This window comes from Schistocerca nitens, chromosome 2 (assembly GCF_023898315.1).
Source record: "Schistocerca nitens isolate TAMUIC-IGC-003100 chromosome 2, iqSchNite1.1, whole genome shotgun sequence".
NCBI classification, from domain to species: Eukaryota; Metazoa; Arthropoda; class Insecta; order Orthoptera; family Acrididae; genus Schistocerca; species Schistocerca nitens.
In genome coordinates, this window is record NC_064615.1 from 1,110,802,750 (window position 1) to 1,110,829,115 (window position 26,366).

Genomic DNA, 26,366 nt, shown 5'->3' on the forward strand with positions numbered 1-26,366 from the left:
GTAGGCTACTGCAGCAGACGACCGATGAGTGCCTTTGCTAACAGCATGACATTGCCTGCAGCACACATATATCGGTTTGATCCTGGACAACTGGAAAATCATGGCTTGGTCAGATGAATCCCAATTTCGGTCGATAAGAGCTGACGGCAGGGTTCGAGTGGGGTCCAGAGCCCACGAAGTCGTGGACTCGAGTTGTCAACAAAGCACTGTGCAAACTGGTGATGGCCCCATAATGATGTTAATGGTGTGTTTAAGTAGAATGGACTGAGTCCTGCTTATGTTTGGCTACTTGGAGACCATTTACAGCCATTCATAACTGCACACAATGATGGAATCTTTACTGTTGACACTGCGCCATGTCACTGGGCCACAATTGTTTACGATTGGTTTGAAGAATATTCTGAAATATTTGAGCAAATGATTTGGTCACCCAAATCGCCCAACACGAATCCCATGAACATTAACGGTACAGAGTCGAGAGGTCAGTTCGCGCACAAAATCCTGCACCGGCAACACCTTTGCAGTCATGAATGGCTATAGAGGCAGCATGCCTCAATATTTATGTAGGTGACGTTCAACGACTTGTTGAGTTCATGCCACATCAAGTTGCTGCACTACATTAGGCTAAAGGAGATATTAGGAAGTATTGCATGACTTTTGTCACCTGAGTGTATATTGCACTAAGGCTAAAAACTTGTCTTGTTTCAGTCTTCCTCCTTTTGTTAAAGGTGTTTTTGAATTTCTATGGCCTCTCTGTACAAACTATGATAGTCACGATTGTACCTCCACAAAACTGTAGTATCAGAGACTAGAATTTGATGGTTACCTGGCTCTGACGGACGATCTGCTACTGGCGTTGTACCTGTGTTGCCCATGACACAACTGCTTGTTTCTTTAACGCAGGTGTTGATGCCTGTTGGATTGTTCCTATGTAGAGTTGACCATGTGTGCAAAAGATTTGTATATTCCTGCCAGAGCCAGCAATGGGTGTAAGACATTTGCATTATTCAAATAGTCACACATCTTTTGTGTCAGTTTAGATGCTGCGTCTTCTTAGCACTTGATTGACGTGATCTGTGATAAGAACTTCTTAAGAAATGTGAAAACTTTCCCCTTAGCTAATCCTTTTTTCTAGCGACCACAGCACCGGGATGTAGTGCCCTTCTTATCTCTTTCTTCTGAACATATTTCTTAAATGATCGAGTTCTCCCTTCAAATACTGTAGCTCACAGATTCTTGTAACATAGTACACTTCTCCCTCTCCTTACGACTGGGATTTTTGCGACACTATCTATCCACGTGAGCGCGGTTTCTGCGTACTCTGTCCCTTCAGTTCAATTACTTTTTCTGAGTGCCTTACGTCAAAAACTAGAAGTAGTTCTTCATTCTCCTTTTCCGTTATGAACTTTGCATTAGCAGTAATATCACTCAGAACCTTAAAAAATTCTGAGAGGCCATTTTCTCTGGGAGGTGACATCAGCTTACTGAAACCGACAGGAGGGTTTTATTATCGGTTGTACAAAGAACTGCTATTTTTGAAGTTTTCCATACGGAAATTCACTACAACTGCACCGCGTGGGCCCCCGCAGCCTTACCATCAGTTTATATTTGCAACAGCTTTTGCAAAACTACATTCAGAGAAATCATGGAAATCATTGATACAGCATCAAAACTGGCCATAATGTGACAACTCAACTGTTGTTTGGTTACCAGCAGTTCAGCAGTTTTGGCTGATGAAACAAGTTTACATTTGAAAATTAACTAATGATGTCTTTATATGCTTTGAGGATGTCTACTGCATTGAGGGATCAAATATCAGGCACAGACACATTTCTCACACCAAACACTAATGTCAAACAGTATATTTCATGCTTGATATTACCAGCTAATCACCACCAAGTTACTACTCACTTCTTCTGCTATTATCTGTGAAACTGTTATTGTGCGAGTACATTTTTCAATTCTCTGTATGTTTTAAAAATCAGATGCTTTTGTTGTTGTTGGTGGTGGTGGTGGTAGTGGTGGGTGGTGGTGGTGGTGGTGGTGGTAGTGGTCAAACTTCATCATCCTTGCTGCAATGTTTTTATTACAACATACTGATGATGTATCTGAACATATAAAAATATTTATTTCACCAAAAGGACACATGTCTAAGTATAACAACATACAGTCATCTGAAATAATAGAACTGCAAGTTTGTAATCTGGTATGCTGTAGCACAGCAAAGACTGCAGAAAATATTCAAGTACATCAAAAATTGGTCACACACCAGAATATATTTTTATATTCTCAACATTTCAGTCAGTTTTCGAAGCTGATGTTGCAGGTGGAGGATCCTTGTAGTGTCTGTACTCTGGCTTCAGCTCCCACATATTCTTGTGTGGATTTTTCATATTGTAATTACACACTTCTTTCAATATATCCTTGAGGTACACCTAAAAAATTGTTTACGTTAGTGAGACATATGTTCTCCTTTTACTTTTTTAACATATTCTGAAACAGTGTGCTAAGAGCACAGAATGTGGAAAACAAATAACTTTCAAGCACTAACAAAATATGATAGATTCACACCATCACAATACATTTGAAACATCAATTAGGTTTCTAATATAATAGTGGCCTGCTTATGAGCTGCAAACCATATGTTTATTTCCATAAATAATATTCAAATCACTCAATACTATCACAATACCCATCATAGTTAATGTATGTTAAGGGGACATTGTATGTGAATTCATTGAAATTTGACATTTTCTGCTTTTTACTCCATAATGTACTTTGTACTCTCTTGGACATTTTGGTATATAATTCATTAAAATCAGACAATTGTGAGACCTTCAAATAATATCTTGCATGTTGACGTGTGACTGTCGAATTTCGAGGCTACACATATACTGCCACAGTTAAGCAGTCATATCTTGGGAACTACACAGTCTAGAAGGCTGTGAATTGCTTTGTTTTGTGCCTACTGCTACATCTTAGAAGTTGACATCACGAATAAACAAATCAGTCATTTGTTTATGATACTAGTTTTTGTTGAAAGTAGTGTGATTATCAGCTATTTTTGTAGTAAGCTAACTTCTATTGCTTTTTATATATAAATAAAATGACTAAGCATAAAAGTAACTTCAAGAAACACAAATTTGCGGGCAACAGATATGAGAGACCTGCATTTTCTTCTAAAGTACTTGAAAACACCGATGAAGAGCCATGTCATGCTTTGTGTCCACCTCCACCAAACACTAGGTGTAAATATAGGCAAGCTGAATTTTCTGGCACTGTGCATGAATTTACACACAAACATTCTCTTCCTTTGGCAGTAATGGAGGCATTCAAACCTATTTACATGGGAAGACCCAGAATGTGAATGAGTCCTGCAATAATGTTGTGTAGTGCCATGTGACTAAAAATGTATTTGTTGGCCTTATGACTCTAATGTTAGCAGTGTCTGATGCTGTAGTAACTTTTAATAGTGGAACTATGAAAGACTTAAGGTTCTGGAGAAGTTAGGCGTAAGATTTGGACAGAACACAGTTAAAGGACTACGGGAACTGGATGAGCTTCGTGTACGTGAAGCAGAGTTGCATGCTCAGCGAATGACAAAAGAAGCAAGAAAGAAAAGGAGGAGGTAAGCGCTGGGCTGTTTTGACACTGAAGAAGACACAGACTATGGGCCAGGGCAATTCTAGTGCATTAAAGATGCAGAAATGTAAGTCTGTATAAGAATTTGTAACAAAAAAGTTTTAAACCGCAACAACATTTCTTGCAATAAAAGACCCGTTTTCTAAAAAAGTACTGATGGTAGAGAAATGGAATTTCCACAGCATGCCCAGTGTGAGATTCAACACATATGGAACTAGAATAATTAAAAATATAATAATATATAATATAATAATTAAAATATCCTGAGTTGTTTTGTTTTTATGTTCATTTATTTACAAAATTCTGTCAAAAAATTCAGTGTTTGAGAAAAAAAAGATAACATGCACTCCTGACAGGTGGATGTCCCGTCATTTCAACCAGCTCAGGCTGTACACAGCAGGGTCTGTTCCAGAAGGCCCACCACCTCCCCTTCCCCTGCCACCACTTACGCCCATTCCCGTGTCACAGACGGTCCGGTTGGCACCACAGTGGGGGTCAATGCCTGTTAGATCGCTGTCTAGGGTTTCTGCCTCCTCAACTACCACTTCATCTGTTGCCAGCCACCGCCGCCTCCGTTGCTGGGTCCAACACCCCCACCCCTGGCACCTCCGGCTCCAACCAGTGACTTCACCAAGGAAGTCATTATGGAGACCCCGTCGCCGGTATTGTCCCACAGCCACTCACAAGATGGGGGACAGTGCGCCAACCCACCCCTTCATTACTTCCGTCTCTACTCGCAGGTGACTGCCCGCCACCTGCTGCAGCAGCCATTGTCACTGGGCGATGAAATGGATACCAGCACTGTCATTGGTGTTTTCCACGACTCATAATCTAGGTGTCTTGTGAGATCAGTGCTTTTTTTTTTCTCTCATGGTGCCAATGCTTTTTCGGTACCAGTGCTTTTCTTCCGTACCACACTTTTTTCTCTGTACCACCTATTTTTCTGTGCCTAATGTCTTTATGTATGTATGTGGTTTTCCCATCCCCTAGAAGGGAGGAGCAATGTACGTCCACTCATGAAGTGCTTGATTTCAGACATTGAGAGTCCATATAGTTCACAGGACTGCCTTATAAAGGTGCACTCTTGTGAGCCGCCAAAGGAGCAGCATTATTTAAGCGATTGTAAAAGAGTGCTTAGCCTATTCTGTAACCTGTATTACTGTTTTACTGTCAATGTGTTCAATGCTACACACAACATGTACTTCATGGCATCGTACGTGTTGCTCTATAAAGTACTATGTTTCATAAATTGTGTTTGTTCTTGATATAAAAGTTATGGTCTCAATTATTCTACATACTCTGTTCATCAAAGTGGGACCCCAGCCAGCCAAATTGAACTGAAAACGTGTTTCCTTCACCACAACACACAGTGTCGAAGTAGCAACTGTGAGCCACACACTGCCAACGTGCGACCTTCATACAGCTTATCAGGTCTGGGCTAGGGCAGCCATCATGACACATCAGTCTATGTGGCAAGTAATAGAGGGGACAGTATGTGCAGATGGTACCTAGAACTGTTTCAGGTCCTCTTCTCCCACTGCAACATCAGGCACCACACTTCCAAGTTCCGCATTAATGTGTGGCAAGAAACACTTGTATTAGAGCACCTGAGACCACAGCTGAGGTCTTCTTTAATAATTTACTCAAATTAAATACACATTCTCTACTCAGCATTCAAAAATTTGTACACTAGACCCTCAGTAGCTTTCCATACCACAAAAATATTGCCAGAATTGGAAACCTGCTAACAGATTACAACTGTTGGCAAGACCAGGGCTCAAACCCGAAGCCGTACATTTTGCAATACGCAGGGAAACTTCTGTGAAGTTTGGAGAGCAGGTAGGAGGTGCTGGTGGAACAGAGGCTGCAAGGATGGGTCATGAGTCGTGCTCGGATGACCAAGTCCCAGTCTGGCACATAGTTTTAATCTGGTAGCAAGTTTAAAATCAGCACACATTCCACTGCAATGTGAAAGATTCTTTCTGAAAGCTAGAATTTACTTTTATTATGACACACAATTTATAATTAATACTTACAATAGGCTGCCTCGTTATTTTCACTAGGTCCTTTATATTATAATACTGATGTTTTTCAAAAGCTGCAAAAAGCATTTCAAGAACTGCATCTTTATCATCCCGAGCCTTCTTCCCTTCAGATTTCTTCTTTTCTTCATATTCAATCTATAAAATAAACAAATCGCAAGAAAAATGATTAGAATACAAAAATGCATTGCTGAAATTTATCTATCACTGTGTGACAAAGTCAAGCAGAAAGTTCTTAATAAATTTACTTATATTCTTGTAGTAAAATGCAAGAAATTTGCTGTCCCACACACTAGTTATTATATAAATTAGTACAGCACATTTTTAAAGCATGCTGCTGTAATAAGCTGCCTTTTTCTTGACTTCTTCCCAAGAGCATCAAATTAGAATTCTTCACATTCAATAAAATATGACAAATTAAGGTTTAATATACTCAAAAACACCAACAATCACACAATTTCTGGAACAGGTGATTTTTATGGTACTAATTGCAAACCCTGGTCCACATGCATGAATTGAATGGTTTTTCCCACACAACAGTCCACAATTCGTCCTCAAGAGTCTGTGGGAAGCAGTGTACTCTGTATGTTAGGTCACAGGTGAAGCTTTCAAAATATTATCTATGACAAGGCACGTCCTTATATCATTCGTGAAAGGACAAAACATCTGTTCTAGCAGTTGGCCGCATTACAGTATACCAAATTCCTGGAGGTTGTCTTACTATATATGACACACTAAATCAGAAATCCACTTGTCTTCAATACAGAAATGTACGGTTTTTGTTTGTAATCCTGTAACTGAGGATGTGCTGATAGCCTTTCTTTCATTTCTTCTTCTGCTAACATGTTTCTTCATTTGCTTTTTTTCTGAACTCTCGTCAGACCACTTGAATAACTATTTTTACGTCAGTACCTAACCCTTCTGATACTCATTCATTCAAACACAGTATTTGTGGCAATGACTGCTTTACCTGGTTATTCTAAACAGTGTTTTACACATACCTCTTAATTATTTCAGATCCCCCAGCTCCTAACCACCCACCACTTTTTCCTCATAGCCAAATGGCATTTCCTGCTCCACCATGGGTCTATGGGACTGGCTGTCTGCTAGGTTTAACAGGTAATTTTGGGATAGACACAACAGCAGCCCTGTGAATGATGGTAGTTACGAGTTCTACCAAGTATCTGATGCTGGACTGATGTTATACTACAACCATTTTGCTGGAAAAGATAACACAGTGGATCCTCTTCAAAAAAGAAGAATCAAAAACATTGTTTATTTGCAGTCAATGGACAAAATGCTGGATTTGGAAGCACTAGATCTCAGTCCACAGTCATTGCGCAGCATATCACAGAATGATACAAAATGGTAAACTGAGGTGACAAAACTACAGATACAAACTTCAAATTATGTTTACTGAGCAATTCGCTCACCGTCATCACCAGCCAATAACAAAACCAATTAAATATAACAACTTTGTGCACTTTCTGCATAATAGCCTACTAATCTACCATCCATTTCACATAAATTTGCCTCATGAAGAGGAGGGCCAAAGCAGACATGCAATACAACAGTGCCAGCAAGCAGAATTTGATGGAGAGCTGCCTACGGTTTATGAGACAAACTGAGACACACACTTGCATTAGAATGACTGATGCTTCAGAGGTGTAAAGTTTTGTACGAGGGTTGGAACTTAAATAGTGGCAGCTATTTATTCACAACCAATACAAAAGAGTTACATGTTTTCACCTGTTACTGTCCTTCAAAGTAGTCACCAGCATTGTGTAGAACCCATTGCCAGCGATGTGGAAGCCGTAGTATACCATTAGCAGAGCCTGTTCTGTTGATGATGCGAATGGAGCGGTCTCAAGTTATGGTGATTCTTGTGTACAACTGTGATGCTGTTAGCTTAACGCATTATGTTCCTCCATGGCAGACCATCAACTTTATTACTGTTCGTTTTTGGAGAATCACCTGCGACCAGCTTTGCAAAAGAAGCGGTTACACTTCATGCTCAACCCACTCATCATTTTGCACGACAATGTGCGGGCACATACAGCGCAAGCTGTGGCTGCTGTGTTCAGTCGATGGGACTGGGAAGTATTGTACCATCCACCATACTCCCTGGACTTAACTCCTTGTGACTTTGATTTGATTCCATAGATGAAGGAATGAACCACTTCATGGCATTCGCTTCAGAACTGTTCCAGAGATTCAACAGACAGTAGACCGCTCCATTCGCAGCATCAACAGAACAGGCTTTGCTAATGGCATACTATGCCTTCCACATCGCTGGCAATGGGTTCTACACAATGCTGGTGACTACTTTGAAGGACAGTAACAGGTGCAAACATGTAACTCTTTTGTATTGGTTGTGAATAAATAATTGCCACTATTTAAGTTCCAACCCTAGTATTTTTGCACCTTTTTAGAATTTAATTATTCTGTATAAGCCTATTGTGATTTAGAAGACAAATGGCATAACTGCAACATCCTTTAACAGAATCTCTTAATGTGAACCAAGTAGTACATTATCAAAGAATTTCAGTCTACAGAATAAGTAACTGATTAGTGAGGTTAAAACGGATCGAACTGTGAGGTTAGTGGTCCCTTCTCCTTTAAATAATCAACATCTAAATGATTACATGAGGGGAGTAAAGGGTGGTCAACCCATCTGAACTTTTCCAGTTTCACGTGAGATGTACACCCAGGCAAGAGAAAAAGTAAAGAAGCAAAGATACAACTATGAAAAAAGTAGTCATAAAATACATTCCAGTGGGGCTGGCTCACTGGGGCTATCTTGCAGCTGGAGCTATTGTCTGTATCCAGGTCACTGTAGAAGAATGATAGAATTTTTGTCACAAAATGGTAAACAGAAGTGATAAAACCAAAGCAACAAACTTCAAATGAGGGTATATAACCATACTCTCAAATAAAACGAAAATAGATCTGCTGCTAACCAGTGGTATAAATTAGTCCTTATGTTTCAATGCACACCATCAGATCAGTAAGAAATATCTAAAAGAGAGATTAAGCAGAATATTTAGTGCCTTCAATTAAAGTCCCAGAAGCCTCATAAATAAAAAGGATGAACTTTGATATCCAATCAGGAAAATGAAAAGGCAGATGAAATTTCAGCAGACTTGTGCATACGAGTACCTCATATGGAAACCACTGGGACATAACAGATTCATCTCAGTGGATACAAGCTAATGTCACACTACTGTAGAACCAATCAGGGAAAAGGAGGAGTAACTTTATATGCAAAAAAAAACAGAGTTGATTAATCATCTTAGTTTTGTCACAGTCATATTCAAGTCCCACTTTAGCATATATTCTGATTTCAGTACTGTCTGGTCTCTGTTTCTCTCATTTACTTTTTTGCTTCACTTCTCATGTGATTTGCCCCTTTATTCGCCTCCACTAAGCTATTTTAGGATTCTAAGGTTCTGAAATTTATCGTCTTTAAACACAAATGAAATAATTATATGGACATTGGTGTGGTGTACTTATGTCATGCTTCACTACGATACGGGTCTTCAACACGTTTCTCAATTTGCAATAATTCACAGTTACTTACTTATAGAACACATCTCATAATCCTACACTGCAGCTTACACTTACATGTGAAATTGCATATCACTGTATTAGACCAATGATGTGAAAATCAAAGCCAGAAAATAAATAAATAAATAAATAAAGTAGTTAGTTGGCAAAGTTTACTAACATTGTGTTTATGATCTGACACTGGTTTGAAGTTATGAACAATTCTCTCCAACTGCTGTACTTGTCTTGTGGGAAGAGCCGCTTTACGTATTGATTCCAACTTCATTTTCATATAGCAATTGTCCGCTGAAAGAATAAAAGATATTCTTAGTCTCCTTTGATTATCATCCCACTAACAGTTTAACACACTTTTGAAGGTTGTTAATAAAACTGTTACCATAGGGTCGGCATTCCAGTTTTTGAACTACACGGCCCTCTAAACTCAATTTTTCAGTCTCTGGGACTACAGAATCAGAATTTGATGCTGAAACACAAGAGAAAGAATGTATCAGTTACATTGAAAAGATATTCTTTCTTAAAAATAGCAATAGGAAGAGTAGTTATAAGAAATAAAAAGTAAAATAAAAAAAATACAGGGGAACTAAGGAACGCAAATATGGTAAATTTGATACTATATGAAAATGTTAGAATACACTGAGATTTTATAATACTGCCCCCGCCCCCCCCCACCCCACCCCCCCCTGCTTCTTTGCTCAGTGATGGGCTAACAACCAAGGAAATGGCACGAGCATATCCCACACAAACACCATATGTAATAAGCATTTTTGGACATTCAGCTCTTCGTAACATTTAGGCCTGCGAAAACCCATTGGAAAATTTTTTGTCTTAAGTAAGAAACAAATCACTGGTTTTTCTTTTAATGGTATGTATTTCACCACATTATGTGCTATCTTCAGCAAAGTTTTGGTGGCAGAACAATTGGTGGAGGATCCTACAAATACAACTTAAATCTACTTCTACATGAACAGAATATATAATCTGACACTAACTCATGTTAGCATACACACACAGATAAAGACTGTGACAAACATTACATGGTTGACAAGTGAAATATATTGTATCTGTTATTAACACTGCACCAAAAACTGAGTTTATAACTCTATGAGAGGAATTCATAAAGCTTTAATCACCACCTCACAAAAATAAAGTTACGTGATTATTTTTTGTTTAATAATATATAGTTGATATTCTTGAGACATATGGAGTCTCACCTTTATCTTCAATAATAATGTAGGTTGAAGCAAAGAATTAAAAAGCTACAAATTTTAATTCACTGTTTGAGCCTACATTACTATTGTAGATAAACTTTTTGTCTGTTTGCATTTACATGATGATGGATTTGGAGTGCCCAATAGCACATTCATCAGCACACTTAGTGGATGTCAGCATGCAAATATTTTGGGAGGGACAATTTATGTCCCCACAGGCTAAGTTTCTTGTAAAGCACTAAAATCCAACTATCAACTGCAAAAACTAACTTTATGATACATTAAAAAACAAGACTTAAAATCGATGAATAAAAATGCTAAACTGCCCAATCAAGCTATTCATTCGAGAGGCTGTTGACTTCCTCTCGCCAAAATTTAAGAGATAGCACATGACATTTCTCAAAATTTTGAAATGTGTTACACTGGTGTCAGCATTGGCAAGGATGGTGGACACAGCTGCAGCCAAAATGAGTGTTTCCCTTATGTCGCATGTAAAACACATCTAGTTAAAATATATTGTACCAAAAATGGTACACTACAAACTTAGGGTAGCGGTAGACTTTCCCACTGGAGGGGGAAACAGTGTGTTACCACGCATGAGAGATCGATTTGACTGATCAAATTGTTGTTCAGCACTTTCAACCATTTATTTTCATACTGATGCATGACTCTTCTGTCAATGAGATGATGACGTGCAGGATGGCACACCAAACTGGAACATCTTTGTCACTTTGTCAGATGTATCATTTCTTCGCATTCTTATGTATCCTGGTATGCCGCAAAAGACCACCTCTTTGTCTCAGTTTTTGATCCACTGTAAGGCACTGTCGGTGGTCTGAATCATTTCTGCTACTGGATATATTTGTTGTGCCAGTTGTAGGGCACTAAGTGAGTCATAGTAGATGAGAAACTTTTTGTTATCATGATTTCGTACCTGCTCCAGTGCCTGCAAGACTCCATATACCTCTGCATCATTGTTTGTTCATTGCTCCGGAAGGCATATCCCGAAAACCCTATCGTGAAAAACTGCCGAACAACCAAGTGCATTCCCCTGCTTAGATCCATCCATTTATATAAAACTATAAACCTTGGTGTGTTCTTAAAACTGAAGAAAACAAATTTTTAAAGCAGTAATATGGAGTACATGATTTTTTGTGCTCTGCCAAGCTTAAAATCACTCTGAGCATCTGAAGACATGAAGGCAGCAGTTCGTTCCATCCCTGGCTGCTAATTCTCAGGTCTGATACATCCAGCTTACTGAGACAGTCTTAAGTGTGTATCCCAAATGGCTTGGTCAAATATGGCCAAGTCCTGGAAATCTGCTGAAAGTTTAGCCGGTCCACCACACAAAATTACTGAGGTAATGCTAACATTTTCAGGGCCCTTACAGCTATAAGGAGGTGCTGCCATGTTCAGAGGTGGTCCACCAGCTTCTGCACACAGGCTCTGAACTGGGCTGGTCCAACACCTCCTGCTGTGGTCTAATATCCTCATAGTAGACAGAGTCTAACATCTTGAGGTAGGACATATATTTAGAGCCATAAACCATGCCACCCAATTTAGTCATGAGAGAGGACTCACAGAATATTGTGAATATGTTTCCTGATCCTGCTTCTGTAATGCATAGAGACTTCACTTTGCTAGCTATAGCATGCGAGAGTCATGAGATAAAATCTGGGGCTACAGACAGGGATTTGGGTGATGTTATTCTGAATGTCTTGTCCAAAAATTACTTTGAGCAGATATTTGAAAAATTAACTTGCGAGAGTGATGTCTAAGACCTACTAGCAACAAACAGATCTGAACTTCTCAAATAAAACAGAGAGGAGGGCAAAGGTGATCAAAAGGCTGTGATAGCATCAATGACTATCGATGCTGTAAGAAATCTTAAGTAGGAAAATATTTTTACTGAGTTAGACTGACAGGACACAAATTGCAGAGTATCTGAGTAGTCAATATCAAATATTCAGTTCTGAGGATGAATTGATGAAATTCAAAAGTGTCATTCAATATGACATAGAGAAGTACATTCCCAGCTAGGTTTTGAGGGGTGGAAAAGACCCACTGTGGTTTAATAGCCATATTACAAAGTTGCTATGGAAGCAAAGAGAGATTCATCATGGATTTAAGGTGAGCTTCATCACAGATTTTACTCTTTGAAGGGTAGGCTTAACTGCAACCTACCACATATACAGGGGGTTCATTTTAATTGAAGACAGTGGAATATCTCAAAAACCACACATTGGATCAAAAAAGTTATAATTCCAATTTGTTTATGCCAGAGAGGGACATCCAAGGTGGAGGGGGCAGGGGGGGAGGGAGGGGAGGGGAGGGAACTTTGAAATCTTCAAATGAACCCTTTTTTTTAATTGCAGATTATGACTGTATGGCACATTTACATACGTTTTGTCTGAAGCATTTTCTTCATTTCACTGCAAAGGAACAGAAATGGGTACACAGTCGTAATTTACCACATGCTACGCAGCGGCCCTTGAATACCCAATGACACATGGGACCCCATCTTTATGTTGCAAGGGTAGGACAGGCCACAATTTCATAACTTCTTATTGGAAACACCATTCGCAACTTTGTATTCCTCCAACATATTGAACAGGGGACTACTTGATGGGCCATCATGGCTGTGCAGTGAACTATAACGTATCATACCAGACAGTACACAGTGACCAGAGCTCACATATCGTGCAGACGTACAAGAGATAATGGTTCAAAACATTACAATACTTGTGCAGTGTTTATTGCCTGCATTATTGCCTGCACATCTACGTATCATTTGGAGAAAAGACATGCAAGTGGACAATCAATGCTGCAACCACAGAAGAAAAAATTCAAATGATCATAATCCACGGAGAATGTAGGAGAAATGTTGAGGCTGCTGTTGCCTTGTATGCTGAGCGTTTTCCAGAGAAAGCTCACTCTTGTTTGTCATTTTACAAGGTTGTGAACGCCTTTATGTTTGGTGGCAGCATACAGCCTGACGAAAGGAAACAAAGCAAACGTATCACAGGAGATGTACTAGCAGCTGCATACCACAACCACAGTTAAGCACTCAGCAATTACATTGCGATTCCAGTATGCCTTTAGGTAGTATTGTCACAACACCGCATAATTATAAGTATCATCTATATCAAGTGTAACTGCATTAAGAACTTTGTGGTGCTGGTTTCCATAACTGGATAGTGTTTTGTGAATGGGCATGTCAACAAATGTAAACAACCCCCACATTCTTTGGCAACATACTATTTTCCAATGAGTCAAAATTCACAAACCATGGCAGCATTAACCAGCAAAGCATGCATTATTGGAGTGTAGACAATCCCTGCTAGTTGTGGCAAGCCAACCATTAGTGTCCTTGGTTGGATAATGTATGGTGTGGCATCATGGGGAACAAACTCATTAGTCCATGTTTTATCAATGGCTCATTGAAAAAATGAACATTTTTGGAACAGGATCTACCGGTACTACTGCAGGATGTTGCCCTGGATGTTCAACAATATATGTGGTTTCAGCATGACGGTTGCCCAATGCGTTATGCAGTTGTCGCATGGGAGATATTAGGCCATTTTTACACTGGTCAGTGGATTGGCAGAGATGGCCCTATTAATTGGCCCATTTGGTCACCAGATTTCTTTCTGTGGGGATATTTAAAAGCTAAGGTGTATCAGCAAGTGCCAACAAGCAATGAAGATGTGGTCAATCACATCAGAAATGCCTTTGCTCACATTCCTGCAGATATTCTTCTGTCCTGTGTACGGCCATTTGAAAAGCGGATCACTAATGTATTAAAGTTGGCGGCACTACGTTTGAACACTTACTCTAATAGGAAAAGAGAGTAGCATCCGCCTCGAGCCATAACCACAGTGTTTGTCAAGTAGTCCCACGATTGATATGTAAGCGGAATACAATGTTGCAAATGGGGTTTCCAGTTACAAGTTATCCCGTCCTACCCTCTCAGCATGAAGGTGGGGCCCCACATGCCATTGCATATTCAACAGCCATTGAGTAGCACATTGTAAATTATGAATGTTTGGCCATTTCTATTCCTCTGATTACAGCACCATCTGTGGCACATTAAAGAAAATGGTACACACAAAACATATGTAGATTTTGCCATAGAATTTTAATCTGCAATTAAAAATGGGGGTTACCATTGAAGATTTCAAAGTTGCCCCCCCCTCCTAACGTCACCCAAGCATGGGGTGGAGTGGGGGATTGAGTGAGGTATCACTAGACATCCCCCTCTGAGACAAACAAATTGGAATTATAACTTTTTTTGATCTGATGTGCAGTTTTTGATTTATTTCAATGTCTTCAGTTGAAACAAGCAGGCTATATTAACGCTTTGAAAGGGGAGTGGTGGCTGTGGCTAACCACATATTTTTCTCAGCTAACAATCTAATTGCTGATTTAAGTTCCATTAGACAGGAGAAGAATCACAGTTCAGTATTTTTACTGCATATTTATGACACAAACTGATATTTTATACATTGTTGATGTTGTTCATGGAAATGTCGTGCATTTGTCTCTGTAGCTCTTCTTTATACGGCTATCTCCGGTACATAATTGTTTATATTTATGTGCTGACCTTCCACAAATGTACAAGGTAATAGTACTTTTTATTTGAATAGATTTTTCTACATTTCACAATGGATGTCTGTGTGGTTAGTGGCACTAACCACCGTCCTTCTTCTCCATCCAGTATATTTTCTTCTCCATCCAGTATGTCTCACCAGAAATGAACAACAGAGGAAGAATGTTACCAAATATTATTTGATGAAATTCGTTCTAGTGACAACAGTGTTGACAGTGATTTAAGTAATGTTAATATACGGCATTCACTACAGATAGTGCAACTTCTAGTCTTGTTTACAGTTGAACAGTATGATTCTAAGGATAAAATGTTGAGACAAATGAAAATGACATGGTACCTCTCCCTGTTCCATCAACAGTCAAGATAAACTGGATTCAAAAAACAAATGTCAACCACGTGCCATTATTTACTGGACAAGGTGGTGCAGTTGCAGAAATAAAGAACAAACCAAACCTAAAGCCAGATGACTTATTTTGCAAGTTTTTCGATGGAATGCTTATAAACCATATAGTGTTTCAAACCAATTCGTATGCAACACAGACATTCAAATGTTTTGTCGCCACCAACGAACACAAAATAAAAACTTTTATAGGAATAAATCTATCTACAGAAATTACTGGAGCACTCATCCAGACCTTGACAAAAGTTACCATATTTACTCGAATCTAAGCCGCACTCGAATCTAAGCCGCACCTGAAAAATGAGACTCGGAATCAAGGAAAAAAAAATTTCCCGAATCTAAGCCGCACCTGAAATTTGAGACTCGAAATTCAAGGGGAGAGAAAAGTTTTAGGTCGCACCTCCAAATCGAAACAAAGTTCGTCTAATTGTAATATGAGACACAATTTAGGTCGAATGAATGACGATACAGCTGCAGTAGTTTGGTTTGAGTCGTAAGCTTAGCAGTTACGGTTTACCAGGTAGCCATTGCTACGCGTCACGCGCTCTGTCCGTATTTATACGGATATCCTTCCTTTTTCACGTGCTTCGTCTGGTTTGAATTGATTGCTTATTTTTCTTTGATCTGATAAGTGCCGTTCTCTTTGTTATAGGTGTTTACGTCACTCTAAGCTGAAAATGCATTACTGTACTGTGTCATGCATTGTTTGTCGCATTCTGATAGGTGCGTGTTTATGGCCTGTCGCCGCTCGCGGCGTGGCTTGCTTTTGTGCGCGCTACCACCGCTTACAAATAAAAAATAGAGAGGAATCATTTCATTAGCGAAACATTTGTTGTTACTTACACTACTGCTTTCTTTGATAATGATCAACAAGAACCAAATAATAGACTGCGTTTGATAGATGATGTTCTGAACGAAATTTTAGCGAAAATTTTTCTCCGTTTGAAAATCTTTGCAGGTGCCTCTTTAGTTCATTACATTCTGCACAGAAATTAGAGTCATCTTAGATTTAAAAATCTAGTCAGTTGCCGTGCTTCATTTCTGACTGTATCACTATTAGGCATAAGAATAATACGAATATAAACATGACATGATATGTATATTCTTCCGCGTTTGCTGTTGTCTCACTCTAGTTTCGTAGTTTATTAGGCAGACAGGATTTAAATGAGATAGCAACAAACACGAAAGAATACATGGTAAAATGTTTATATTCATATTATTCTTGTGGTGAATAGAATACTGCATGTGATTCACAATTCATAAAAGTTGCTATCAGCAACCATCTCTTCTCAGAGGTAGGAAAAAATTCAGAACGTAGAGTTGGCCATATTGACAAACATCCCTAACAGTCTTGCCAGTCGGATTTTCGTAGTACACTGTAGAGATGGGCAAACTGAAACACCTAACTGTTTCGAAACAAATGAAACAGTACAATGTAATGTTTCGAAACGCTGTTTCGAAACAGTGAAACAGTTTGTGTCTTATAATTGCATAGGCCGTCACATTATATAATCTTGAGTGCCTACTGTATAAATATTGTCATAAAAACACAAATGAGGTGCGAGACCGCCAATCATATCGCAGAAAGTGTGAAACTTTCACTTAGGCGTCTTTGCAGTTCCATATTTCGTGTAGCAGCAAATGCACTGCTTTCGTGTCATGTGACTTTCATATTTTCCAATCGGCCGAGGTCAGACTTAATATGTTTGACATAACAGATTTTGCCAAACTCGTTTCCCTGTATTCTAGTGCATAATTTTGATAGGTTTTATGAGTGATAATCTGTATGTGCTCTTGAAAAGGCATATCATGAGATATAATTTATTGAGATAGCATCCTGGAAGCGAGGCACTGAATTAACATTTATGAGTATGCCACTCACACTTTTACTACCCGAAGATAAATTTTCCTTTGTTTGTCACACAGAGCAGGATGCAAAGTGACTGATGCACACAGATCAAAAAATTACCGTAACAGACTGGAGGATATAGCGCAATGGTCAAGTATGGCAGTTTCTCATCAAACATTCACAAGTTAGCTGGATACATCTCATAGTAAGTACACTTGATAGAATAGGAAAACATTTCAAGGTAACTGAAATGCAGAGATTCGTATGTTTCTTTGAAGTATAAAATCCAGACGAAAATTTAAAGCAGTTACTACAGTGTAATGCCTTTGTGATACCTGTATCATGGCATATCTGCCTCTGCACCACTTATAGTTCTTGCTAGAGAAGTTTGTTTGAGGTACAGGTACATGGAGTTCCCTCAAGTAGTCACAGCAAGCAGATGTATTACCATTTTATTATATACTTGCCCAGGAAATCAGAGATGAAATTACGTTGTTGTAGAAACGCAATTTTTATCACAGTATCTGAACGCCAAAAACAGAAGTATCGTACAATTGTTGATTTGCCTGAGAATATTTTATCATACACAAGTATCAAGATGCCTATAGTGTAATAACCAAACACAGCACATTTACAAAAATATACACACAAACATATACATACACAAATCAGATAATTATTCTCAAACACATAAATGAATAAATAACATACTAAAAAAAAATTAAACTCACTGAATGGTGAGCAAAAACGTGTCTTCTGTGTGCAACAAATTTGAGAAAAATGTTCTTGTAAGGTAGCTACACACACAGTTTAGTGGACTAAACAAAATACAATCAAATATAAATTCAGTGCACTCTGTCCAGAGAAGAACAAAATCAATTGAAATTTTCCTGTTTCATTTCTGAGTAGATCTGCTGTGACTATTCTAAGTTGTAGTTTAGAAATATCATTTTTGATACTTTTTCGCTTGAAAGACGGGATCGTCTGTCTGTTATTGTTTGCCCCTGCTTTGAAAATATGCGCTCACATGGAACAGAGGTGGCCATAATACAAAGATGTCGTTTCATTATTTCAAACAGTGTAGGAAACAACACATGATTTTCTTTCCACCACAGCAATGGATCTTGTGATCTGTGTATCAGTGGCATCTTCATATATTTATCAAGCTCGACTATACTTGCAGCACGTGGATTGTCTACACTTTGGATCAAGCCACCTACAGCTTGGTCAAAATCTTGCCAAATGTTGCCACTGCTAGAAGTGAATGTGCTCACCTCAACTGGTTTGGCTGGTGGCGGATTTTCTGTAGAACACCGAGTGGGTTTCTGTCGTATTGCACAGCACTTGTTAATTATGGCATCTTTTGTTTCTTTTAATCGATGCCCAGTTTTTGGAAAACCATGCTCCCTGAAGCGAGGATCCAGTAATGTTGCCTCACAAGCAATTGCTTTATCTGCAAACTTTTGAACGAGGCGGGTACAGATTCCGTCCTCAAGTTTAGCAATTACTGTATTTGTGGCTTCACTGCTGTGATCTGAGTTTTTTAGTCTCAGACAATGACTTTGTAAACCTTTGCTTAATAAGACAACTTTTGACAAGGTTACATTTCTTTCACTGCTAATTTCTTTTGTGACTTGTTCAAAAGGAGATAGTATTTCACAAGATTTTTCAATAACTAACCAGTCTTCATTGGACAGTTTTGTTTGTGAATCCACACTGAGGATGGCAAGGGTGCTTTGCAAAGGCTCTTTGATTTTCAAAAGCCTGTCAAACATTTCATATGTGGAATTCCATCTCATAGGGCAATCTTGTTTCGGTCTTAAAATAGGAACGCCCATTTGCTTCTGAATATTGTGTAATTTCTCAAGTGCTTGAGGACTTCTTTTGAAAAATTCCACTATTGACTTCACCTTTGCCCTTGTGTTTGTAATTGGTTCAAGGCTTGCTTGCACGATTAAATTCATTGTATGTGCAAAACAAGGTACATGCCACCATTTGCACATCATCACTGCCTTCACCATATTAGGTGCGTTATCTGTAGTGCAAGCTACAATTTTATTGGTGATACCCCAAGTTGAAGTCACATTTTGTAATTCATTGGAAATGTTTTCTGCTGTATGCTTGTCATGGAATTTAAAACTAGATAACAAATATGACTTCAGATTGCAGTTTTCATCAATGAAGTGAGCAGTCACTGCAATATAATTCTCATTTTTCACAGATGTCCATCCATCAGTTGTAATGCAGATGTAGGATGCAGCTTGCACTGCAGATCTTACTCGCACTAGTGTGCTGTCGAACACTTGAGAGAGTAAAGTGTGGGAGAGTGTTTTTCTACTTGGTGGTACATAGTTTTCATTTAATTAATAAGTCATTTTTCTAAACTCTACACTCTCAACTACATTAAATGGAAGGTATTCTTTAACAATAGGTCTTAAAATCTGTTCGTCTATTTTGGCTCGTTTGGATGAAGGCACTGGCCTTGATGCAAATCCAGTAATCTTTGTTTGTTTACCACACCTACCCAGAACTGAACTGGTGGAAGTGCTGGGTATTTCTTGCACAGATTGTTCATCTTGACGCACAGGCACTGGAATGGCAGATTCCTGAACAGTTGCTGTGGAAACTGAACTGTTTTCGTCACTGCCCAGATTCATAAAGACTGATTTCGAACGAGTTTCACTTAAATTAACTGTTGGATGCTTATGTCGCAAGTGTCTGTTAAAGCAAGAAGTTGAACTACTTTTAAACGACAACACTGCCGAGCACAAGTTACATTTAATTTTCTCAGGATTTATCTTCATAAAATAATCCCACACCGGACTTCGTAACGCCATAGCTGAAGACAGAAGAACTAACACGAACTGTACTGGCGGGAAAAAATTGGAGAAACAATGGATACGCTACTGGGATTCCCACATTTCGTTAGTATGGATAATATATACCCGGCCTGCTAATATCCATACACACAAAAGAAATCACTGTGGAGAATAGGCACATTGACTATAGACTCACAAATAAAGCCACATAATTCGAATAAATGACAAAATATAAGAGAAAAAAATTTTTGTCCCTTAAAGTGTTTCGAATCATTACTATAAATCCACCATGCATCTCAGCCCTTTCCGTTCACCATTACATCATCAATGATCCGTCAATCATATTGATCTTCAAGTGCATCCAATTTACGTATGTGTCTAAAAATTGCCACTCTACGCTTTTTCTAATTCAAAATGTTGTAGGTTTACTTGAGTTTTTTAATATGATTACTGTACATCAACAGATAAGCATATGTTATAGGAGATGTGTAATTTAACTGAATGTTTTTCACACTTTTATTATTTTGAATGCCAATAGTGTGCTTTATTTTATTGTTTGTTAGTGTTTATAAAGTATGTATTACACCATTTCGGAATAGAGCAATCAATTAGAAACGAAGCTTTATTTTCGGAAATCTTAAGCTTCATGCTGTTGTGTGTCAAAAGGATTTCGACACTCTTGAAAGAGTTCGATGAAGTAGTATATTAAACGTATTTCCGTATCTGTGCCGTGCCCGAATCTCGTCCGAGACAAAGCGAAATGAAACATCACTGTTTCGATACAGTTAGTCCGTTCCAAGCACAAGTGAACTGAAACAGCGTTATTTTGAAACAACGATACAGTTTCTGTGGCTGGCTCGAGATCGAATCAGGTCCCGTTATCCGACACAGAGCGGAATGAAACACCACTGTTTCGAAACAGTGAAACATAGCCATTTCGAAACAATGAAACAGTTCCACGTATCGATACACTGTTCCGAAACATAGAAACAGTAGCCAAGTCTAGTACATTGAAATGCTGCTACATTCGAAGATCAACAATACAGAATTTGTATTTACTTCGTTGGATAATGTACCAAAATGCAGTGGTCGAAACTCTGGGCGGAGGAAAAAGGCTCGTCTTCCACTTTATTTTTTTTAATTTATTTACTGACGCAGAGATTTTGGTGCCAGTATTTATCTTTGTGCCTACAAAGCATGCCTGTGTGGCGCTACATATATTCGACGGCAGAAGTTAGTTGTGGCGGCACCCACCAACATTTTTCAGAACTCCCGCTTGCTTTGCACTCGATTCTAAGCCGCAGGCGGTTTTTTGGATTACAAAAACCGGAAAAAAAGTGCGGCTTAGATTCGAGTAAATACGGTATACATCAAAGCTAAAGCCAATAAAAAATTTAGTTGGTTACTGACAAGGGAAACTCCCCCCCCCCCTCCCCTCCGCCCCTCAGATTTATTGGTAAGATGGCCCAATGGATAGCGCGTCAAAAACTGAACACAGATCAAGCATGAAAACAGGAAGAAAGTGTACTGAACTGTGAAAAAAAAAGAAAGAAAAGAAAAACCTGCAAAATAGAAACAGTCTATGGTCTAAGCTAAGAACTTCAATGAGTTATGGCAAGCAGCCCCGATGCCGTGGTTAAGTGGTCACGGTATTGGATTGTTAACTGGGCGAGCCGGGTTTTTTTCAGAACATTAAGAACTGTCTATCTGGTCAGTGAAATGTTTGTTCTCTTTCTGTAGTCTTGGCAGTTGTCATATTATACACTGGTCATATAATATGAGTCATGTTGTAAGGATACGTTACCATCGCAAGTAAACATGATGAATAGTGAGAGCAGGCAAGATACCACATACACGTCTCACAAAAATGAAAGCAACAAATAAACGGCTGTGAACTATGTTACAACAAAGGAACTCAAGAGGCAAAACTTCCAAAATGGAATGCAACTTAAAAAAAAAGTTAAGTACATAAGTTTTGGCAGAGCACAGAAAAACTCTGTGACTTTGAAACTGTTGCATTCATTTGTTACAGCTTATGTATTATGTTTTCGTCATTTCCCTGGGACTGATCACATTCATACTCATTCAAACACCTAAATCGGGCAAGGAGGCATATCTAACTCACTCACCAGGCATACAAATTAGGTGCATCAGTAAGAAATTCCTATCACATGACACACATACCTGTCATTAATGCAGTGTATGACACACCAGATGTGTTTTCCGGAAGAGGATTCAAATGACTTGTCACCTTGTCATCAAACATCTGCAGTTCGTATATGAAATCCAATCTCTTTTGGTTGCTAATAGAGTAGCTGTGCAGAATTAACTGTCATTATAGGTGCCCTTCCTTACACAGACACAAATTTGAATACAGTGAGGAAAAAAATGGGCACAAGTAAGAGTTGAACATGGCTTGCCTGTGTGGCAGTCCAACACCATGACCACTAAACCATTAAGCCGCTGCTATTTTGAGCTGCACTATACTGCACTTCTTGTCCTTGGACCATTGACTGTTTCTAGTTTGCTCTTCTTTTTTCCGTAGTACAATACACCTCCCTCTTCCTGTTTTCAAGCTTGATCTGTGTTCAATTTTTCATGGGCTGTCCACTGGGCCCTCTTACCACTAAATCTGTGGGGATGGTGCAAAGTTTCCCTTGTGAGTACCTTGCACCTCAATGATAATTTTGTGGCTCCTGACAGAAACTTTTTTGTTTTGGTCCATCCTCGTGATAGGTGGTCTGGGGGACTTTGGCCATTCACTTATGTAAGAAAATGAAACACCTACAGCGATCCTTATGATGCCATTTATTGTATGGTTACCAGTTTTGGTGCTTCCGTGCACCATCTTCAGGCATTGGCTGTTGCTGAGGAGGTTAACACCATGTTGTCTCTCCAACGATTAACATCATGTTGATGGTTGTAGAGACAGGTAGTCTGCGAAACCAGTTATAGATGTTGGCCACTGATGCAACATGTATACGGATGGTGTTAACACCTTCAGCATCAGCTAAGGCCTGAAGATGACAAGCAACATGCTGCCAACACTCTCTCGAAAGCACGTATTTACGCAACCGCCACTGACCAGTGGGCCTCACAAACTCGACTCAGTACTCCAGGTTGGTGTCTGTCATTCATTTGTGGAGCGGCATATTTCAGCACAGGCTACACCAGTACATAGCATCCAGATTGTGACTATAGCAAGATTACTGATATTGTCTGCAAGAGGACTATTACTGATGAGGCTATACCACGAACACAGACTCTATTTAAGTAGCAGCTTCATGTAAATAAAGAATCGTATTGATCCATGTATGCAATTACCAACCACCCATAACAACATCCTCTCCCTTGCTTCCTATGATACAAGACTCTACAGTAGCAACGAGGATAATTCAGTGGTGGTTGAAGATAATCAACTGGCTGAAGATTTTGCTTGTTTCTCTTGTGTTTTAGCTTGCAGGGATGATCATGTGCAAGTGTTTGTAACTGATAATTTGTTGTTGTGTTCTTGCATGTATGCCAGGAAAGGAGCTGCAGAACTAATCAAATTTCTATTTTCAGAGCCTTTGCTTGCTTTTTGCTATAACGTATTTGTGTAAACCACGAATTCTCCGCTCTCTCCACCTCCCGTCCCCATACTGACGACAGCACAACAACTACTGGCTGCACAACCTATGTCGGGTGCACAACCAACCAACCAACCAACCACGCCAACAACTGCCAGTGACTAGCATACCTATGTCCCAGCAATTTAATGACACAGAAGAGGAATGGCTCGAATACCTGACTCTATTCCTAGCACATTGTCAAGTTCATCATGTTCAAGGTACTGTAAAGTTACAATACTTCCTTTCGATTGCGGAGTCCCCAGTATTCAGGTTAACACAGAAACTATTCCCAATCGCGTCTCCTGACAAACTCTGTTATGACCAGGTAATCGCTGCATTACCTAAACACTATGACCAGCAAGTCCAAGTAACTGGAGCTAGATATGAGTTGTTTCGTTTGCAGAAGGAGCTGGAACGGACATCCTGCCTGTGGTACATAGAATTAACGGGTGTGACCAAGAAGTGTAAATTTAAGTGTAGTTGTGGCAACTTTTACATTGATTTAACAATTCACAATGCAATAACATTCAATGTCCCATACAGTACAATACAGGAACATATCTTAAAGTTCTCTGATCCATCACTTCCCCAAGTATTGCAAATCTCAGAGCAATATGATTCGGGTGTAACTGTGGCCAATAAGTTTGACCAGGCCCTGATTTGTCAGGTCAAGTCGCCACTTGCTCACAACCGCCCCAAGCAGCTACAATAACAAGCACATACACAGCTGCATGGACGGGCAAGTAGACAGGTAAACAGACCTGTGAATTTTGTGAGGTCTTGCTCTAGATGTTTTGTTCACCTTAAAAGACAGGATTGTTCACCATGTAACACAACAGGTTACACGTGTGGAAAAAAGGCCATGCCCAAGCAGTTTGTTTGCAATGGCACAAAACTGCCAATTTTGCCAGCTACAGAAAAAATTGGCTCATGCACATGAAGTGAATGCTGTGTTTTCAAAACCTACAACAGGTTCTGACAAAAGTAAGAGTAAGGCCAGTGAATTTCAAGAATTGCAAGATGATAGTGTAATTGCTCCCATTCAAGCTAGTCAATGGGCAAGTCCTCTCATTTTATTGCCTAAGCCTTCTGGTCACATTCGCATTCGTGTTAACTTCAAGCTACAGTCAACCCACAGACACTAGTTGACACTTACCCATTACCTCGCCCTGAGGAACTCATAGACAGGCTTGGTGCAGGACTTTCTAAGACAGATTTGTATGATGCCTACCTGCAAATCCCATTGGATGAAGAATCACAGAAAATGTTTGTTGTAAATACACACTTAGGACTGTTCAAGTATTTGCATTTGCCTTTCGGCAGTGCTTCCCCACCCACTAGTTTTCAATGTCACTCGGAGCAGCTGGCTACAAAACAACCATTTTGTTCAAACTACCTTGACGATATTGTTGTATCGTGTCATACAGCAGAGAAACACATTGCCAATTTGCATACTCTTTTTCGAGTGTTGTCAGAAACAGGACTCAAGTGTTGTCTCAGAAAGTGTGACTTTTCACACTGAACTACAGTACTTAGGTCATGTGATAAACAGTCGTTAGGGCACGTGATAAACAGTCAGGGTGTGCACCCCCTCTAATCTCATTTGGTTACAATCTGTGACCTGCTTGTTACTTGCAATGTGTCTGAACCGCAGTCAGTACTAGGAGAGATGACATACTCCATTGGCTTTGTACTGAATGCTGCTCAGATTGCAGATCCAGTGCATCACTTGCATCGAAAAATGTGCCTTTCGTGTGGAGTAAAGAGAGTCATGACACATTTCAGAAACTCAAAAATGCTTTGCTTAGTGACAGATGTTTAGAGCATTTTGACCCTGCCAAGCCGGTAGGTTTGCAAGTCAACGCTTCTTTGCTTTTGCCTCAAAGTTGTTAACTCAAACTCAGAGCAATTATTCACAAATTGAAACAGAAGCTCTCACTACTGTATATGGTGTGACCAAATTCCATCACTATTTGTATGGTCGTAAGTTCTTTTTAGTGACAGATCACAAGCCTTAGCAGTCCTTGTTTCATTTGTCGAAGCCTGTTCCTACACGCACCGCTCAAAAATTGCAATGTTGGGTTTTGCTGCTTTCGCAGTATCAGTATGAAATTGTGTACAGACCTATAGCAAAGCATGGCAGTGCAGATGCCCCATCTCGCCTTCTGATTAGCCCAGACTCTGAGTTTGGTGCATCTGCCACATCTGTTGCCAAATTGATGCGCAGAACTCCGAATTGCTGGAATCTTTTCTCTTGCACTACAGAAAAATTGCTCAGGCCATGGAAGCAGACCCAGATCTCAAGTTTTTGTTGCATTACATTGGCACTTCTTGGCCGCATTCATATCCAGAACTCAGTTGTACGCTGATATTTTGTATGTTGGCATAACTTTCCAGTTCAACAGGGTGAGATTCTAGTTCAAAATAACAGTGGACAACCACATTTGCTTATTCCCAAAGTGTTGCCAAAGGATGTGTTCTTATTGCTCCACCAAGGACAACACTGGGGAAAGGGAATTGTCCGCACTAAACAGTTAGTGCGACGGCACTGTATTTGGCAGGGCTTGGATGCCCATATTAAATGGATGACATCACAGTGTTGCACATGTGCGGAAAACC

The 26,366-nt window shown here is 39.4% G+C and overlaps 1 protein-coding gene across 1 annotated transcript in view; it reads right to left on the minus strand.

Annotated features, from left to right (window-relative positions):
- Positions 1-2,105: 2,105 nt before the first annotated feature.
- LOC126237504 (general transcription factor IIF subunit 2) overlaps positions 2,106-26,366 on the minus strand; it is an 86,835-nt gene continuing 62,574 nt past the window's right edge. The window contains exons 5-8 of the mRNA XM_049947661.1: positions 9,628-9,714; positions 9,412-9,536; positions 5,679-5,822; positions 2,106-2,435 (exon numbers count right to left, since the gene is read on the minus strand). Coding sequence (XP_049803618.1) covers positions 2,298-2,435; positions 5,679-5,822; positions 9,412-9,536; positions 9,628-9,714 — 494 coding nt within the window. The 3' untranslated portion in view covers positions 2,106-2,297. The remainder of the gene's footprint in view (positions 2,436-5,678; positions 5,823-9,411; positions 9,537-9,627; positions 9,715-26,366) is intronic.